General features: G+C 40.3%; 1 protein-coding gene across 1 annotated transcript; it reads left to right on the top strand.

Moving 5' to 3' along the window:
- Window positions 1-1,074: 1,074 nt before the first annotated feature.
- On the top strand, window positions 1,075-13,124 carry LOC109895418 (semaphorin-7A). The gene is made up of 14 exons (XM_031830860.1): window positions 1,075-1,463; window positions 4,078-4,220; window positions 4,742-4,789; window positions 4,899-5,000; window positions 5,094-5,187; window positions 5,277-5,384; window positions 5,497-5,639; window positions 6,051-6,229; window positions 6,622-6,730; window positions 6,858-7,029; window positions 7,944-8,059; window positions 8,339-8,484; window positions 9,251-9,327; window positions 9,459-13,124. The coding sequence occupies exons 1-14, from the start codon at window positions 1,361-1,363 to the stop codon at window positions 9,815-9,817; spliced, it is 1,899 nt and encodes a 632-aa protein (XP_031686720.1). The 5' UTR covers window positions 1,075-1,360; the 3' UTR covers window positions 9,818-13,124.
- Window positions 13,125-14,037: the final 913 nt, after the last annotated feature.

Raw genomic sequence — 14,037 nt, 5'->3', positions numbered from 1 at the left:
ATAACGAGGAACGCCCACAATGTGTTTTGTGCTTAGTAATGAGTCTCTCATAACGAACAAATTAATAAAACGACACGTCCTGACCAAACATCCACAGCGTGATATTAAACCCAGAGAGTTATTTCAGAACGGGGCATAATGCTTCAGGAAACAGTGCTTCGACAGTGGAGAAGTAAGTCAACAAGCAAGGCATTGTTGTCATGTTATAACATGTGATGATAAGTAGAAATAATGGAGTACTAGCTACCTACCTCTCATAGTAGTAGATGTGAGTTCCTCTTTCAAACAATCCCCTGGCCTTGTACACAGCTAATCGCTAACATTCTCCAAAACTAGCTAGCCACTGACCCTAGTAACAGTACAGACGAAGATGAAACATGATCAGGCCTACTGCACCTCTTTCTTACTGTAGAAATGATTGTTGAAAACGAGTCTAGGTTGGAATTGTTGCTGTTAAAATACAATAATAATTGTTATTCTTAACTGGAATAAACTTGATTGAAGCAAGATGCTTTTGAGGCAAACACACTCACACAGTTCTGGGTTGTTCATTTTATTCTTGTTCAGAATAAAAAAATATGTATTGTATTTTAACAGCAACAGTTCCAACCTAGACTTTCTTTTAACAATCATTTCTACAGTAAGATGTACAGTAGGCCTGATTTTTCATCTGTACTGTTACTTAGAGTTGCACTATCGAAAAGCCTGTGTGTGGGTGCTGTTACTCATCTGTGTGATGTGATCAATCTGTTTATTCCAATTCAGAATGAAAATGATTTATTGTATTTTAACAGCAACAGTTCCAACCTAGACAGATATGTAAGAGTGTTTTTAATGGGGGAAAATAAACATGAATAGATATTTAATTTCATTGTTATTTATTTTTTGTCTATATTGCATTTGTTTTAGACATAAGAGCAATGAAATGTACTGATATTTATGTATAGTTGCATATTTTCCTAAGTTTGGGTCCCAGGAAAACACAGAATTTCTCATTTGGGTCCCAGGCTGAAAAAGTTTAAGAACCCCTGGTCTAGACTAGTCTAGCCTTCTCTGAAAATAGGCTAATATGGGTAGTCAATCAGAAATATTACCGAGTGACGTATGTTTCACTACAGAACAATTAAGCTACTTTGAGGCTACTGTACTTGATTGAAAATTGAAGACAAGACTAGATGGAAGAACAGACTGTATCTATACAGAAAAGATTAGACTGTTCTCATAGACTAGACGTAACATAGTAAAAGTGAGACTAGATGGAAGACCAAACTGTATCTATACAGACCCCACCCCTGTGTTGTATGCTAAATCAACGTGCCTACCGTTTCAAGTAATTCATTGCGGAGAGATTCAGAAAAGTATGTGTCCGCTCGCGCTCTTTGCGGTCTTTTTAGGACAATTCATTTTTTCAGTGAAAGCTTCGACCCTTACCCACAAACCGAGAGTGACATTGACAGACAAAGGTAAAGTAAGCTTTTTCTTTTAAATCAATAGTACAAGTATTGAATGACGACAGCAGGGTTGAATGATCAGGGCTATTAGGAGTCGATTTATATTCAATAGCTACTAAAAGTGTATTGAGTCCACAATAGCCAAAGGGGTCGATTTATATTCAATACTAAACCATTTGGAGGAAAAGTGTATTGAGTCCACAATAGCCAAAAGGACTCGACTCTCTTTGAGTTCTCTTTCTCTCTCTTGATTTGGAACTGCTATCAAAGACCCGACTGTTCTCATAGACTAGACGTAGCATAGTAAAAGTAAATTCGGGACACTCAAATTAGTACGTTATATATGTTATGTTTGGTATGATTACACAAGACCAATGTCGATTTTTGCAGTGATGTAAAAACACTTTAAAGTACTACTACTACTTTTGGGTATCTGTACTTTACTATTGATATTTTCCTTTTGATAGTTAAGTATATTTTAGCAACTACATGTACTTTTGATACTTAGGTACAGTACCCGTTAAAAGTTTGGATATGTAACTGATGTGAAACGGCTAGCTAGTTAGCGGTGGTGCGCACTAAGTAGCGTTTGGGTAACGATGCTTCGTGGGTGACTGTTGTTGATGTGTGCAGAGGGTCCCTGGTTCGCGCCCGGGTAGGGGCGAGGGAACGGTCTGAAGTTATACTGTTACAGATACACCTGCTCATTGCAGGGTTTTTCTTTATTTTTACTATTTGCTACATTGTAGAATAATAGTGGAGACATCAAAACTATGAAATAACACATATGGAATTATGTAGTAACCAAAAAAGTGTTAAACAAATCAAAATTTATATTATATTTGAGATTCTTCAAGTAGCCACCCTTTGCCTTGTTGACAGCTTTGCACACTCTTGGCATTCTTTCAACCAGCTTCATGAGGAATGCGCTTCCAACAGTCTTGAAGGAGCTCCCACATATGCTGAGCACTTATTGGCTGCTTTTAAAGTTATCACAAACAGCCATGTTTGGGAGTCCCATAGGGCTGCGCCCAATTGGCCCAGTGTCGTCCGTAGGCATCTTTGTAAATAAGAATGTGTTCTTAACTGGCTTGCCTAGTTAAATAAAGGTTACATTTGGAGAAAAAAAAATACAAAACTTAGTCCACTCTGTTCGTAACATATTGTAGTTTTGGGAACAGAAAATTGTATTGAAAATTAACAGAATGTCGGCCAAAATCCATCTTGTTCCATCTTCTCACACGGCAGGCAACTGGGCTACGGTAGTGAGTTGAAACGCCAAGCGGTAGCTTCACATTTATACATCCAGTGAAATATCTCATTGTTCTATCTGTGATAGTACTGTCTGAAGATAGGCAGGAACTGCTTCTCTAATAGAAATCCCAGATCACACTTGTAGGCGATGTCATGGCCACATTGACTAGCTAAGCTCATGCAGGCCATCAAATCAAAGGCACTCCTTCGATATAAAGTTGTTTTTGACTGAAATTAAAATATGTAATTCTGTCACTTTCACAAGGTTGGAATAATAACATATTCAAATACTTAAAGACATTTCACTTCTCTCATTGACTTCTCAAACCCCGGCCTGGTCTGCTTGGTCTGTTTCCCAAATGTTCCCGGAAGTCTCGCAATGTTGGGTCTCTGGGTTTAGAAACTCTGTGGTGCTATGCCGGAATGTGAAAACATACCTCAATCCAGGGATGGAATATGTCATTCTACTCATACTCATCCCGAATCGAGAATATTTAAATACTGCTTGTTTTTAATTAAACTGACGTTTTCACCAGCATGCTAGGCTAGCTAATGCAATAGCAACCCATTGAAAGTGCAACGCCTAGAGTTGGGGTAAGTAGCTACCGGAAGTGTTATTGAATCCAATGGGTTGCTTTAGCATTAGCTTGCTGACGAAAATGGCAGTTTAATTAAAGAATGAACAGTATTTCAATCTTCTCGATTCACCTTTCATCATTTCGTGATGATTAGAAGTACAACGATATATTCCATCTCTGGATTGAGGTATACTGGCTCTGGCTGTCCACATTCTGACATAGTACCGTTCCGACTCAAGGGAGAGAAAGGAAAGAGAGTAGGATCCTTTTTGCGCTTCTCCAAAAGTACAAGAACATGAACCATATTTCATACCTTTGTCATTAGCCAACTCTGGTAAGGAACACAAACTATTTATACAAGCCTACATTAATACTGAGCTTGAACATATTTAATGAGGAATGTCCATCATACAGCCTATCACAGTGGTGAGATACAAGGACAGTAGGCCTATCCTTAATAAAATATGGAAATATGCTATGCTACGGTAAAGTTAGAAGGATAAACTCATCTGGCACAACGGGAATCATTAACCCTATTCAAATTCAGTCACTGGGTACCTTCTTTTATTTAACTCTGGCAATGTCAGTATATACTGTGTGAACAAAACATTAGGAACACCTGCTCTTTCCATGACATAGCTTTCACCTGGTCCTTCATAAGGATCAATCGTGGTTTCTAAGAAGTTATCCTAGTTCCAGAGTGTAATCTCAATTAGCACAGTTTTTGCATGAACACATATCCAGTCATATCCGGTCATATGTTTGCTTAATGATTTATATCTCTGTGTCCTCAGATGTGAGCTTCCTAAGAATCCAGCTGTCTTGGAATAACAGCCGTATAGAGCTCCTGCAGGGCCCTCAGGACAACATAGTATATGCTACAGACCACATAAACCTGTTCCAGACAAACTTCAACAGTTCTAAGACCTCTAGAATGGTAGTATGACTGAGTTACATACCCTTACTGTAAACCTTACTTGTGTATTGTGTTGCTTTATATTGATTTAGCTCTATTCAGGTTGTGCTCTAAGTAGGATTGTCCAATACAGTTGCTGTAATGTAAATGATGGTAATAACAGAGGGAGGGATATTGATATTTTACATTAAATATTTAGCTAAACAGTCCTTCCCCTCTTACATGCTGTGGACTAGATTATGTTGAAATGGATGTATTGAACATTGTACTCTACATGTACAGATGTAGGATCTTACTTTGATCACTATTTTGTTGCTGCACAGCAAGAAATGCAAACTTGTAGTATATTCAATGTTTAAAAAGGCTTTTAAACTTTGTAATATCCACTTTAAAATGTCACTTGATTTACCCTAACGAAAATGTATCAATGCCTACAAAAAATGTCCATTACTTATAATCCACATGTCCTGTTGTATTAAACTCGCTCAAATGAAGGTCCTACATCTGTACCTGTACAATCTTTTTAATGATTGCCTTTGCAGAGTCCTGTGTTTCGAGAGGAATGTAGAAGTAATGATTCCACATCACCAGTGAGTATCTGAAAAGATGAGAGGATGTTGGTTTTATAGCATAGTTCATTACTAAAGTTGCACATATTTGGTTTACAACCATGTAACACAGTTCTGTTTTCTCCTTCAGGACTGTCACTATAACATCACTGTTTTACACAAGACTAACGATCCAAACCAACTGTTCCTGTGTGGAACCAATGGACAACAACACACATTGTGCTGTTACATGGTATGGGAAATACTTTTCATTATATAAGTATACAGGACTTTTCATGATACCATTTTGCCATTGGCATGTTAACACAAAACGATTCCACTGTAGAACCCATCAGACGACCCGTTTAACTGCACTCGATCCAAGGCCATCCAAAACATTCAACAACACATAAATGAAACAGAGCCAACACTCCTCATTGGTGAGGAAAATGTCTAATTGGAAAACATTACCCTATAATATGACCTAATGTTCATGAGTGGTTATTGAGCTAATGTGTTGTGTCTCCAGGTTCTTCTGGGGTAGAGGAGTTCTACACCACTCACTCAGGCACAGAGGGTTCCGTGGGGATCAACAGGTTCGGGAAGAACAGACTATGGACAGACAATAGTGGAACAGGTATGGAACAGGGCGAGAGAACAAGACATGGCCTGACATGGTTTTGCATAGTACTGTATATCTCATCAGACTGTCCATGGACTGTCATTATTTCTCCTGTTCTTTTCCTTAGAACAGAGATATGTGAGTTTGGTGGCTAGTGGGCAGAGAGAGGATCGTCTGCAGGACAGACTATATGCTTTCTACATAGAGAAGAACCGACACCCGCGTTTGGACTCTGATCTCTGGGTTCCCCGGGTTGCTCAAGTCTGCATGGTAAGCACCACAGGAGGTTGGTGGCACCTTAATTGGAGAGGACAGGCTTGTGGTAATGACTGGGAGGAATCAGTGGAATGGTATTAAATACATCAAACACATGGTTTCCAGGTGTTTTAATGCCATTCCATTTGCTTCGTTCTGCCCATTATTATGAGCCGTTCTCCCCAGCATCCTCCACTGGTAAGCACTACATACTGTAGAGCATGAATCATGCCTGCACTCTATGTAATCATCAGTGTTGCAGTTTAGTTCAGAACATTTTTGTAGCTCTTTCATATGCGGTACCACTCCATTTCTGCCCATTTAAGCCCGTAATTAAGACTAATTTCATCGGGGGGCTCCTTGAGTGGTGTTTGCACTGCCCACTGTGATTATCTTAATATGTCTGTGGTTGCATGTGTGTTCCAGGCCGATCGTGGAGGACCTAAGGGTTATCTGCAGTTCAGGTGGACCTCCAAGCTGAGTGCCAGGCTCTTCTGTGGATACCAACACAGCAGGCTGTCCTTCACCCAGCTAGTGGACGTGAACACTGTTCTGGCAGAGAGGTGGCAGGATACCAGGGTCTATGCACTCTTCAGGAATGGCTGGTAGGACGACATACTGTATGTAGATAGATCATAATGGACCTTAGTAACATACATAAATCATCAATAACATCACAACAGGCGCTGGTAACAGGGACTCATAGTACAGTTTATGACATGAAGTTGCAGTGCCGTTAAGAAAATAAATCAAATTTGAAAGAGAAAACAAATAAAACTGAAAGTGACACAACGATTAAGAAAACCAAAATGTCATAGTCTTTGTTTTGTTCTTATCACCATGGAAGTTTGGGTTGTGCTTCCCCTCTCCCCTTTTCTGATCTCGAGAGTCAGCTGTTTCTCTGACCTTCACTGAAAGCAGAAGTCGTGAAACATTGCGAAAGAGACCTTTAGTAAGGGGTTAGTTGAAACTTGCTGAGCTCTGTGTCTACCCCTAGGGGTATGAGTGCTGTATGTGTCTACACCGTAGAAGATATTGACCACATCTTTAAAACCTCCAACTTCAAGGGACACACGGGGTCCATCCCAAACCCACGACCTGGGAAGGTATGCTCAACAATATGACTTTCTAGTCAGCTCTACTCCTTTACTCTGTATGTTTACTATATTGGACTGTATTCTGTGTATGTCTTCGTATGTTGAAGTATACATACAAGTGTCCATCCTCTTGTAGTGTGTTGAAGACAGTACTAGACTCCCCATGGAAGTCCTGAAGATGGTGGACAAGGTTTCAGAGATGGAGGAGTGTGTCACCAGTAAGCCTCTCCTGGTCACTCACCACTATTACCACCACATCCGCGTGGACAGAGTCCAAGGCAAAGGGAATGTCCTGTTTCTGTCTCTAGGTGAGAAGTTTTGATCTCTAGACGATGAATCAGAAATGATCAGTCTGAAAGGAATGACGGGAAACCTTATGTTTGGAGACCTTTAACATAGACCTCTTATGACCCAGCAGCAAGTGATGATAGGGAGCCGTATTGTGTATACGTACAGCATATTTATAGGAATGTGGATGAGGTGAGAACATTTCCATCTTATACTCACACCAGTTTTAAGAGACAGAGGCTTTCAGAAGGTTGAAATACTATTGACCGTACATGGGTGTAAAGTGATACTTTTTTTCATGCTGACTACCTGACACTGATCTTTTGTAAGGTGTAAAAAAAGGCCTGTCTGAGCAGTTAATTTTTTAGTTTAAAAAGATAACTAAGCGGAAGTATACTCTTATCACACTGTGCTGGGAAACCAGAGATGCAGTTCATTTCCCATCATTGGCACACAGACTTATTCAAACAACCCTAACTTGAGATTCACGTTTGCACAACATTTTGTAGGTTGTGGTTAGCGTCAGAGAAGTACAATCCAAACATGAGACTGATGAATGTAATTGAAGTACAGTATCAGAAGCATAACTGGAACAATAGTCATAGATACTCATAGATATGTGTCCTTAGGGCGAGTCTATGCCTCACCATGCATCTGTACTGTGAGTGGTGTAATATGACTGGAGGATGTCTCAACATTATGTTGAAACATGAACAGTTGTGTGTGTGTTATGCTTAAATGACTGTGTTGACACACTGTGTGTGTGTGTGTGTGTGTGTGTGTGTGTGTGTGTGTGTGTGTGTGTGTGTGTGTGTGTGTGTGTGTGTGTGTGTGTGTGTGTGTGTGTGTGTGTGTGTGTGTGTGTGTGTGTGTGTGTGTGTGTGTGTGTGTGTGTGTGTGCGCGTGTGTGCGTGTGTGTGTGTGTCTACACTAGGGAATGGAGGGATTCATAAGGTTCTGGAGAGGGATGGTCATTCCTTCATCATCGCTGAGTTACAACCTTTTAACTACAGAGCACACATCCTCAGTATGATGTTGCACTCTTCCACGGTGAGTCAAGGAACACAGCCCACACCGAAACCTCCCCACAGATCCAACAGTGGTAATAAGGAAACATGGAGTGGAATAGACAATAGTCAAAGAGATCCCTTTCAAACCATGTTTATATCTCTATAATAATATTGTAAAAGAAGTGGTGTTCTTATTGTAAATCAGCAACATTCTTCTGCAGTCAACAGTCATTGTTTGAGTACTTCCTACAATATTAGGTTCTAGATAGCACCTTTTTTCCAAAGAGTGTACTAATGTTCTTGTGGTGTTGTGTTCCAGGGGAAGCTGTATGTGGGCTCCAGCAGAGAGCTGGTTCAGATTGACCTGGGCAGCTGTGAGCAGTATGGAGCCCAGTGTGAAGACTGTGTCCTGGCCAGAGACCCTTACTGTGGCTGGGATGGCCATCACTGCACCACAGCAACAAAGTAAGACCAAACACAGCCCGCTTGCAGCTTATAGCATCCGCTATATAGATATTTAATGGTAGTGATTCAAAAACAGATTTTTCATTAATGGTTTCCTCTCTGTGGTTTCCTGTCAGCCTTACAGTTTATTTGGAACACTTCATAGTGTTTGTCAAAAATGCTAATATAGAGTGGTGCATTATTTTGGCCATTATACTAGACCTTATTTTCCATCAGTTCAGTTCAACATGGCCAGAGCCAGTTTTTCCAGAATTATGTAAACACACATGGCCCTTGTTCAAACAAATGTGGTGTCAGATGAGGCCTTGAAAACAAATTAAATATACTTAAAACAAGTGTGGTGTCAGATAGAGGCCATAAAAGAAAACAAAATATACTTCATTTGATTAAACATAACATACAAGTCTGTCTGCAGTGTGTGTCAGTGGGAAATGTTAGTTCTCACTTCCTCACTCTGATCCCCACCTTCTGTTAAAAGTATACTACACTTCCTCCTCTACACTCCCCCAACACATGCTACACACACACACGATACTACACACTACCTGTTGTGTCGTGAAATGCTCTATGCTCTGTTGGTGTGATACCATGTGTTTTCAGTTCATCTTTGCATTTTCAAATAACTATCACTGCCAACCACAAGGTAGACACTCTACTGGCCCATAAACAGGAATAAGTAACCTCTGAGTGAAAATAGACATTCACTATTTTCTGGTTGAGTTGCTTGTTGAGACTCCTTAACTCATATGTGCTTGTCTTTTTACAGTAAGACAATTCAGGATGTGGAGAACGGGAACCATCAGGTATGCAGCAACATATCCAGAGGAGTTACTGCAAGTAAAGGTGTGTAGTGTGTTACAGCCACCCTTGTATAAATACAAAACCATTTATTATGACCATGTACTATAATAAAGGATGGAAACCACCCACAATGGTTAGCTATGGAAGTCTAAAAAGCTATGTTTTGCTCTTAGTTTACGTTCTAAGGTCATCAGGTGGCGCTGCAGATGGAATCAGAGTTTCTCAGTCTTCAAAGTACTTCCTCCATTGCCCAACCTTGTCCAGCCACGCTGAGTACAGCTGGAGGCACCATGGCAACACCACAGCAACACCGTGCATCTCCACAGGGTCAGAGCACCAGTGTCTCCTGCTAATAGAGAGCATGGGCCCTGAGCAGCAGGGAACATACAGCTGTGTGTCTGAGGAGAGGGGCTACCACAGGACCCTGGTGCAATACAAGTTACAGCTGGACAGTGGGGCCTCAGGCCTGGCCTCTCACCGCCTGCCCTGTCTTGTTCTGGTACTAACACTGGTCCTGACTTTGCTCTGCTAGCATCAGCTCTGTGGACTCTCACCCCAGCCCTATGACCAAGCTGACTTGACTTGGACATCCCTGCACTTGTACTTTGGTCTTCCTTACACCCACGCTACCTCAAGAATAGTTCATGACAGTCAATGTCCGAGCCATTTCGCTGAGCCGTTTCCTTTGTTACTTTCACAATCGATTGGTAAAAAACAGAACGCTGTAGAAGTTAAAGCTACTGCACTTTTGCGGAGTTAAGGATTTATTGGCCTCATGCATTTTATAATCATGCTACGTTATCCAATATGGAACTTTTCAGGGGTTTAAAATATTTAATGTAAAAATCTGAATGTCAGTATATATAGCAAAAACAGACTTATATTTGTTACATTTTAGAAATAAATGTTTTAATTAACTCCTAACTTTCTTGCTAACAGTATGATGGTTGTAAATATATACAGTACCAGTCAAAAGTTAGGACACACCTACTCATTCAAGGGTTTTTCTTTATTTTCACTATTTTCTACATTGTACAATAATAGTGAAGACATCACAACTATGAAATGACACATATGGAATTATGTAGTAACCAAAAAAGTGTAAAACAAATAAACTCAGCAAAAAAAGAAACGTCCTCTCACTGTCAACTGCATTTATTTTCAGCAAACTTAACATGTGTAAATATTGGTATGAACATAACATTCAACAAGAAGCCATAAACTGAACAAGTTCCACAGACATGTGACTAACAGAAATTGAATAATGTGTCCCTGAACAAAGGGGGGGTTAAAATCAAAAGTAACAGTCAGTATCTGGTGTGGCCACCAGCTGCATTAAGTACTGCAGTGCATCTCCTCCTCATGGACTGCACCAGATTTGCCAGTTCTGAGATGTTCTTTCTGAGATGTAGCCATTATTTACTATTTTACACCTAGGGTTACTATACATAACTTTAACCCATTTTATAAGAGATTCTCCAAAATGTAAATATTCCGGGAGCAGGTGCAATTTGCAGTTCAAGATCAAGCAAACGTAGCAGAATTCAAAGTTGGGCTGTACAACATGCAAAAAGGTAGGGAGCTTCGGTCTAGAAATGACTGGAGGGATTCAACTAGCAAAAGAGTGGGTGGAATGAACGGTAAATTAACATTCTATGCATCAGATGTAAAAAAAAAAAAAAAAAAGATTTAAAAAAAAGAAGAACAACAGCAAGCCTTGTAGAGGACACCCAGGTTAACACTCAAAAATGTAATAAAAAATAGCCACTACTGCCAGTCTTCAGAACAGCCTTAGGAGGATGCTAAACATCACAGCCACATGCCTGCTCATGGCTTCGAGCAAGAAGTTGACATGGTAGGGAAAAAAAATAGTTTCAAGTTTGTAATCTGAATATGAGCCTCATATTATCACATATAAATTCTCAAATGTGTGTTCTGCTGTTGCCTTAATGTATTTAAAGTTATATTATGATATTTTGATATTTGTTTTACTTCTACATTGTCTTGAAAATGATATGAAATTCGGGTCTTGAAAGCCCCACAGCTGAGTATGTGTGCATATGTCTGGTGTTCTCCAGTGTCGTCTAAAAATGTTTCTGTACATTGATGAGGCTATAAGAAATTCAGACTTGTGTAAGCCCCGCATCTACACTCACATCAGTGAATTCTAAAATGCTTTGAATAATTAGCACCTTGGAGAGTGCTGTCCGTTTCACCACCATAGATAGTAGGCTACTTGGAGAGTGCTGTTTCACCACCATAGATAGTAGGCTACTTGGAGAGTGCTGTCCGTTTCACCACCATAGATAGTAGGCTATTTGGAGAGTGCTGTTTCACCACCATAGATAATAGGCTACTTGGAGAGTGCTGTTTCACCACCATAGATAGTAGGCTACTTGGAGAGTGCTGTTTCACCACCATAGATAGTAGGCTACTTGGAGAGTGCTGTTTCACCACCATAGATAATAGGCTACTTGGAGAGTGCTGTTTCACCACCATAGATAATAGGCTACTTGGAGAGTGCTGTTTCACCACCATAGATAGTAGGCTACTTGGAGAGTGCTGTTTCACCACCATAGATAATAGGCTACATGGAGAGTGCTGTTTCACCACCATATATAATAGGCTACTTGGAGAGTGCTGTTTCACCACCATAGATAATAGGCTACTTGGAGAGTACTGTTTCACCACCATAGATAGTAGGCTACTTGGAGAGTGCTGTTTCACCACCATAGATAGTAGGCTACTTGAAGAGTGCCGTTTCACCACCATAGATAATAGGCTACTTGGAGAGTGCTGTTTCACCACCATAGATAATAGGCTACTTGGAGAGTGCTGTTTCACCACCATAGATAGTAGGCTACTTGGAGAGTGCTGTTTCACCACCATAGATAGTAGGCTACTTGAAGAGTGCCGTTTCACCACCATAGATAGTAGGCTACTTGGCTGCTACGTTGTGTTTGACACTTTTTTCTCAATGTGTTCCAGTACCAGAGCCCCCCATGATAATGTAGGCTATACAATAGAAATAAGATTTTTTATTTAACAGGAAGCAGAGAAAGTCAAGGTTGCCAAGAATTAAGACATTCAAGAGCGCCCATCCCTGCAAGTTAAAAGACTGCAATTTAAATTCTGCATAACGGCACAGCATTTAGTCAACTTCACTGTGGGAAATGTGATACTGTATGCTTCAGTTTGCTGCCATATGACTGGTTTCACATTTGTCTCTAAGGTAAAATATATATTTTTAAATGTCATTTATATTTACAATTAACTTATCCAAACGGATTTCTTATTTACCTATCTCTTGAACTCTTATCAAGTTGTAAATTACAGTCCTTGGAGAACGGTGTTAATTCTATCGGGAAAAAATGTAATGCTTTATACTCCTGGAACCGGTCGGTTCACTAGACCTTATTTATGGTTTCGTCACAAGTAAAGGTGGTAAAATGAGGAAATTAAGTCGAGATCACATCTTCATTTATTCGGTCTACACTCTAAACAAATAGTGGATGAATAGCTTGCTATTATCATGCTAAACAGAATACTCGGAGAAAAGTGTATTAACTCGGGTCGGAATTGGGTCCTAATGCTTAGACCTGTTGTGTATCAGATGGAAAGGTTTGTGTTGAGTTTGAGTAAGTGTGAACATGAGTCAATGAGTGAAGAGTGAGTAGTCGAGAGGTGTGGGTAGCTAACAGGAACCACACACAATGGAAAGTCAGCTCTTCCGGAGGTGGGGGGCTTTTGCATGCTGAATCATTTCCGAAACCTACAAAATACCATAAAATGTTTTAGGGTTATCCACGACACAAAAAATCTGACACCTCATTGTGAGAGCCCCTTATTAGTATGCCTAATCCATGCTTGAGTAACAGGAGGCTTAGGCCACTGTAGCAAAATAGGCCTCAACTTCCCATAAAAACCTTGTGACAGCTGTCATATGAAGAGGAAGCGGCTTGTAATCATGAACTTTTTAAAACTGTGACAAAATGTTATCAACTATTTTCATGCCTCATTCCTGCGCCTGAGTCACTTTCCCACTCTAATCTCTATGGTGCAGCTGCTGAGACATGGCTCCAAGTCCTGTATCATTCATGTGCAAATGAAAATGATGTGCCAATGAAAATCATGTTAAATGGAGCTGGAGAAGAAGGCAGACGTTTTACGTGCCCCCAACTGATTGTGTTTTTTGTTTGTCTATTTACGTTGTTTGTAACTCATTTTTTAAACTTATTTTGTACAAAATGTTGCTGTTACCGTCTCTTATGAATGAAAATAACTTCTGGACATCAGGACTGCGATTACAGAGTGGCAGAATCCTTTTTTTCCTATAACGTGTCTGACGAGCCTGACGCGAATGATATACTGCTTTCTCGGGAACAGGCCCAGATCCCCCTGATTTGTGTGAAGAGGTGGTGGGGGAAAAGGGGCCTGAGGGCGGGCTGCCTTCTGAGAATTCGTAGGCGATCGAATAAACCCCCACATCCTTCCATTCTGATAACAAACAAGCAATCTTTGGAGAATAAAATAGATTACCTACGCGGAAGATTAAACTACTAAAGGGACATTCAAAACTGTGATATCTTATGCTTCACGATATCTAAGGAAGTCTCAAGCTATTGCTCGCCTAAGGTAGAGTCTCTCATGATAAGCTGTAGACCACACTATCTATATAGAGAGTTATCTGGATTTTTCATAGCTGTTTACATACCAACACAGTCACAGGCTGGCACCCAGACAGCATTGAAT

Source organism: Oncorhynchus kisutch, linkage group LG8, assembly GCF_002021735.2.
Source record: "Oncorhynchus kisutch isolate 150728-3 linkage group LG8, Okis_V2, whole genome shotgun sequence".
Taxonomy (NCBI): domain Eukaryota; kingdom Metazoa; phylum Chordata; class Actinopteri; order Salmoniformes; family Salmonidae; genus Oncorhynchus; species Oncorhynchus kisutch.
The sequence above is the reverse complement of the archived record's forward strand: the minus strand, read 5'-3'. Positions and strand labels throughout refer to the sequence as shown.